Raw genomic sequence first — 6,000 nt, 5'->3', positions numbered from 1 at the left:
GATGGAATAGGCAGAGCCCCTGGGCCGTCAGTTTGTGAACACAACTTGTGGCACAAGACAGGTGTATTGTTGCAGATTTGAGGTCCAGAAAAGGATTTTATTTTATTTAAAAAATTTGATAATAGGGGCGCCTGGGTGGCTCAGTGGGTTAAAGCCTCTGCCTTCGGCTCAGGTCATGATCCCAGGGTGCTGGGATCGAGCCCCGCATCGGGCTCTCTGCTCAGCAGGGAGCCTGCTTCCCTTCCTCTATCTCTGCCTGCCTCTCCGCCTACTTGTGATCTCTGTCTGTCAAATAAATAAATAAAATCTTTTAAAAAAATTGATAATAAACACTTCATGGCAAACCAGTTTTATAATAAATGACTGAAGGGAATGAAAAGTCAAATCCTGGCGCTCCCCAGGGAGTTTTACTAGCCTTCTCCTGCTGCTCCCGGGCACATTTTTCTTTTCCTCTTACATTTTATAACAGGGGTCTCGGTTTTCTGGTCGCGCTTGTGAGATTTGTTAATCAAATGAATCGAGTCCTACCTGGGGTATCTAGGGAATCTAGGACAGCGTGGCCTCCGGGGACACTCTGTCAGGGGCAGCGAGTCTCCCTTGTTTGGGTATTTTTTTCTGGTTGAAAACTCTATGCTTAACATTTAGTTTCTTTCATCTTAATCCAGAGAAATCATGGTGATTGAGAGGGAACCACCACCAGGAACTGGGAACAGGAGGTTGCGCTCATTCACCTTCTGCCCTGGGTTAAGTACAACAGTGCAAGTACACGTGGGAAAATCAAGGTTGTCTGGGATGCAAAACCATCCTGTGATGACTCCTATGGCTGTGGAAATGTACTGATGGGTGAGTGTGAGAGTATGGATGTGGCAGGTGAGTTGTGAGTTCGTGTGAATGGGTTTGTGAAGGTGTATGAGTTTGCATGAATGTGTGTTTGTAAATGCTTGTAAGTATGTGCATGTTTGTGTAAGTTTTTTTGAGTGAATGTGTTTGCTTCTGTATGTTCCTTGTGTGTTTGCCTATGATTTTTAAAATCTGTGTCAGTGTGTATTACTGTGAATTTATGAGTATAAATGTGTATGTGTGTGTATTTATGTGTAATTGGCTTGAGTTTGTATGTTAAGTGTACATGTATGTGTCTAGTGTGTGTGAGTTTGGGTATGTGTTTGCGTGCATGTTTTGTGTCTGTTAATGTATGTGTCTGGGTGAGCATGTGTGTGCACGTGTGTAGTTGCCTGTGTAATGTGCAACTGTATATGGCTTTGCATTTTTGTGTTAAGTACACATTGTGGTTGTATTTGCATATATGAGTGCAAATTTTGTGTAAGTATTGTGTGTGTATGTGAGTGTGACTGAATTCGTGACTGTGTGTATGTGTATTCTTGTTTGTATGAGTGTGAACGTCGTGTGAGAACTGTGAAAGTGCGAGCACTGTGTTGCGACTGTGCACGCTATGCCAGTGTGCATCTGTGTGCATGTGAGTGTATATATTGGTCTGTGCGTGCGGGCGCGCGTGTGAGCGGGTGAGCGCTGCCGCCGCGCGCCCGCACCTCCCGGCTTTCCGCCCCACCGCGGCGCGGGAGCAGAGGCGGCAGCCGGCCGGGCTGGCGGGCGAGGGTGGACGCGCGCGCCGGGGTGAGCGGCGCAGCCGTCACCGCCGCCGCGCCGACTTTGCCCTTTAAATCGGTCTCCAAGCCGATTACAGCTGATCTCCCACGTGACGTTTTACCTTCTGTCTCCCGGAGCGAATTGCCCGAGGACAGTCCTCCGCGGGCTGCCGCGCCTCGCGCCGCCCCAGCCCGCCGCGGGGCTCGGGCTCCCGCAACTTTGGGCGAAGCGGCGGCGGGCCGGGGCGCCCTCTCGGGGCCACTTTTCCACGCGGGCGTCGGGGGCTCCCGGGGCTCCGCTTGGCCAGGAGGGCGGCGGTCGCGGCCGAGAACGTGCCCTGGCCGCAGCCAAAGCGCACCCTCGGACCCGCGCGGCGCCGCGCCCCGAAGGCCGGCGGGGTGCCCTGCCCGCTGCGTCAGACAAGGGGGCGCCCTTCGCCCGGACCGGACCGCAGCGGGCGGGCCCCGGGGCGAGCCGGCCTGGAGATGGCTGCGAGGCACGGGTGAGCCCCCCGCGCCCTCACCATGCAGAAGAGCGTGCGCTACAACGAGGGGCACGCCCTGTACCTGGCCTTCCTGGCCCGCAAGGAGGGCACCAAACGCGGCTTCCTGAGCAAGAAGGCAGCCGACGCGAGTCGCTGGCACGAGAAGTGGTTCGCTCTCTACCAGAATGTGCTCTTTTACTTCGAGGGCGAGCAGAGCGGCCGCCCGGCGGGCATGTATCTCCTGGAGGGCTGCAGCTGCGAGCGGACGCCCGCGCCGCCCAGGGCCGGAGTCGGGCCGGGCGCCGCCCGGGACGCGCTGGACAAGCAGGTAGCACGCGCCCTCCCTCCTCGGTCTCCCTCCCCGCGGCCGCGGCACTCCCTCTCCTTCCAACCCTCGAGGTCTAGGGCTTGACCGAACGCGGGAACCGTGCTCCGAGATCCAAGGTTCCCGTGCGGTGTCAGGGGCAGGACATCTCCACGCGCCACCCTGTCTCCATCCCCTACCCCCCACCTCCGTGTAATCGGAACGGAGGCTCCGCTTTATTGCTTTCGCGACCCTGAAAGCGGTCGGGTCTTTTCAGTTTCATTGTTAACCATCCATTTCTTCTCTAGACCTAGTTCGGAAGAATTTAGTGTGGTGACGTGTGTTGACACCTGTTGGGTTTAGACTGGCACGACGGAACTAACTTATCTGGAAAAGTTTGGTTTCTCCCTCACCCGGCTGGTGCGTGTAGGGGTTTTTTGTTTTGTTCTGTTTTTGTTTTTTGGAGGTTTTTTTGCTTGCGCATGTTTGATCGCTGGCTGTGCAAGGAACAAGCGGGGGCTCCCAGGAAGGACAGGCACTTTCTTTTGGCGATTTTCAATGTTTTGTGGTTTATGTCGGTTTACCTTGCTCACATTTGACCTGCTGGGTCTAATTATGGAGGTAAATGTGTATCCATTTCCCTCAGGATTAGTGTTTGGTAGCCACATTCCTGTTATGTTTAAACCTGTGGGCATTTTTAAAGAACGCTTCTCTGTACTTTTAAATGAATGCTTCAAAAATAAATGTGACCTTTTAATCCTGGGTCATAATTTTATTAGTTTTGCTGTGTATGCGTTCGGGGAGGAAAACACAAACCCTCTAGATTTAGTAACTCCTGCCCGCCCCCATTCCTGCAAATGCAAAATTTGTTTTTTTTCCCCAATCACCGTTCGGCTAATAAAGTTAGAGCAGACTAATTTTATGCTCCCAAATGTTCTCACTTCGCTTCTAGATCTCCAGCCAAAAAAGAGGCTGATTGTCTTTGCTGTTGAGTAAAAATGTTTCGCAGCTGAATTTCCCCTGCAGTTCAGACCAAACAGCTTCTCCTGCAAAAACCTGGCTGTGGGAGGCGCTAGCGATGGGATGTTGAATAAGATGCCTACATAACCCCTAGGGCTCATAAAACAGTGTGTAAAATTAAGAGGGAGTTCAAACTAGATCAACCAGAAATTTTGTTTTTTCCACTTTGGTTTCACTATAAATCATTAACAGATTGAACTGATTAAACTTGTTATATTTCACATGAAACTGATATTTAAAATACACCCTTTGGTTTTTGATGGCATGTTGCAGGTTATTTGAAAAGCTAATTTTCAGTTTTGTAGCTACAGATCCTGGAAATAGAAGTTTAAATTTCAAGTCATGCATTTTAGAATTTAAGAGCATGAAAATGGTGTTGAGGAAGCAGATTTTCAGTATCTACTTTTTTTTTTTTCTCTTGGTGAGATTTTTTTTTTTTTAAAGGTATGTGTTCCAAGGCCCCCCAGGAGCCAAAACCAGTAAGTTCTTAAGTGTTATTATGTGTAAAAGCAAATAGGTACTTTAAATTACCCTGAATATATATCATTGACTTAATTCCAAATTATTTTTTCTCCTTGTATTTATACTGATATCAGGAGATAAACACTTTCTTGTTTCTTTGTTTCTTTTCCTTCCTCCCTTCCTTTTTCTTTCTTTTTGAGCTGGGGGTGTGAAGATGTTACTTGCTGCAACTTCTCTGGCTATCTGACTAGTTAACATATGAAAACCAGCATTTTTCTACTTGGAAATTATCTGGACTCTCCTCTTCAGGACAGTTTTCTCTACACCACCCTTTAATACATAAACGTAACCTCCAAATAGTAATACCACTTTCTCATGGAAGTCCTGAACAGGTCATCCTAGGGAAAAAAAATTCTGTTTGCCATACAAGTCATGAGTATTTCTCACTCATTCAGTACATCTTTAAGAGGATAGAAATTGGAACCCTTGGTGCCTGTAGAAAAATGAGAAGTAAAGAACAAGCATTTCAAAATGGTTTAGGAATTGGATTGGGAAATCTGTCCGATTTTTGTCTTCGGTTAGGTTTGTTTCTGTGACTTAGGTTACCTTAGCAGATGGATGCTTCTCTCTAGCAGGGTCTATCTGGGTGTGTCTGAAGAATTAAGGAGAAACTGCAAAGATAAGAGACAAGAAGAAACTTCTACCTTAAACCTGCAGTTTCTGCTGTTGGTTCCCTTTCAGTTCATTTGTGTTCCTATGTGCTCACATTTTCTCAAGCACCTAGACTTGAAGCTGGCAAAGTTGAGACTCTGAGCGGGGTCCATCTTAAGCTCTGTTTCTCCAAATGTGCTCCTGGAGCTTTCTGAGTAAATATCTCTATAAGCCCCATGAACACAGTTGAGGGTGAGGGCTTGAAACAGGGTTTAGCGAGGCAGAGTGGGTTTCCGCCACCATGTTGCCGTGACTTACGTACTCCCATCTCTTAACAGTTCCTCTGTTTTTTTTTTTTCTGTGAATGAAACCCATTTTTTAATATTTAAAATTAAGAGTTTGGCTGAGAAGATTTCAAGTTGTCTTCCAATAATGACATCTCCTGTTTCTAATGTTGTAACACCAGTGCGAGCTTTTGCTGTGTAGAGGATGTGACAAACTATTTCACAAGATTTAAAGTTTACCCGTCTCTGCGATACATACTAAATCTGAGAAGCTGAAGACAAGCAGGTGATCAAAGCGGACATTCTAATAAATCAGTTAGGTTAGCAGATTTGCAAACCAATAGGAACATCATTGCTACAGGAGGAGACTTTCTTATTTACCCTGGAATGTGAGGTAATGCTGTTGACAGTTACTTATAGTTAATGTAATTTTTGCTATAAAATGCCTCCAGTCATTCTTATCAATTTAAATGCTACTTATCCTTCAAATAATTCTTAAACTCTGATTAATTGTTTTTCAGTAAGTTATATAATAAGAGGAAAACACTCATTGGTTTGCTTCTTCTAAAGAATTCAAAGTTGGTTGACAAAAGAAAAAAAATTAAGGTGCTTTTTTTTTTTAAACCACTGTTAAAGTAGTATTTTTTAAAAAAACACCTGTTTCCAGTTAAAAAAAAAAAGGAAGGTGTTTTTCCCTTTCCAAATGTGCCTAGGTTAAAGGGATATTTGCACTGCTCCCTTTTTTCAAGAATGTCCCAAAGATTTCACTTTGTAGGTCCTTGGTTGATGGCAAAGCTCTGATATCAAGTTTCCATAGTGGCTACTTTTTAGGTACTTTTAGTTACGGTGATAAAATCAAAATGAGTTCAGCTAAAAAAATTTCAAGTAGTGTGCCTTTTCTTGAACATGCGTGTTGATGGCACTACTTTCTAAAGAAATCTCCATTTATGTGAAATGGAAAACTTAACTTTTCATTCTAGGTAAAGGTGTTCAAGGGGAATGGGAATTTGAGTTTAATAAGTATCTTCTATGGGCCAAGCTCTGTGTCATCCTCCGTTATTGCATCGAATTTGAACTTCACTTCAGCTCTTAGAAACTGCCTGTTGTCCTTTTTTCATTTGTACCTATGCCAGCACTGAGACTGAAAGCATTCTAGGGAGAGGAAGGTGATCAAAGTCCAGCTCTAGAAA

At 45.9% G+C, this 6,000-nt stretch overlaps 1 protein-coding gene across 2 annotated transcripts in view; it reads left to right on the top strand.

The window, feature by feature from the left end:
* Positions 1-2,129: 2,129 nt before the first annotated feature.
* The window catches only part of RASGRF2 (Ras protein specific guanine nucleotide releasing factor 2), a gene marked incomplete at its 5' end in the record, with an annotated part of 256,694 nt that continues 252,823 nt past the window's right edge, over positions 2,130-6,000 (top strand). For both annotated transcript variants that reach the window (XM_080803329.1, XM_080803328.1), the window contains one exon: positions 2,130-2,417. In XM_080803329.1, the coding sequence (XP_080659455.1) occupies positions 2,130-2,417 (288 nt within the window). The remainder of the gene's footprint in view (positions 2,418-6,000) is intronic.

This window comes from Martes martes (genome assembly GCF_963455335.1).
Source record: "Martes martes genome assembly, chromosome: 5".
NCBI lineage: Eukaryota > Metazoa > Chordata > Mammalia > Carnivora > Mustelidae > Martes > Martes martes.
Note: the sequence above shows the minus strand (reverse complement) of the source record. Positions and strands in the feature narration are given on the sequence as shown.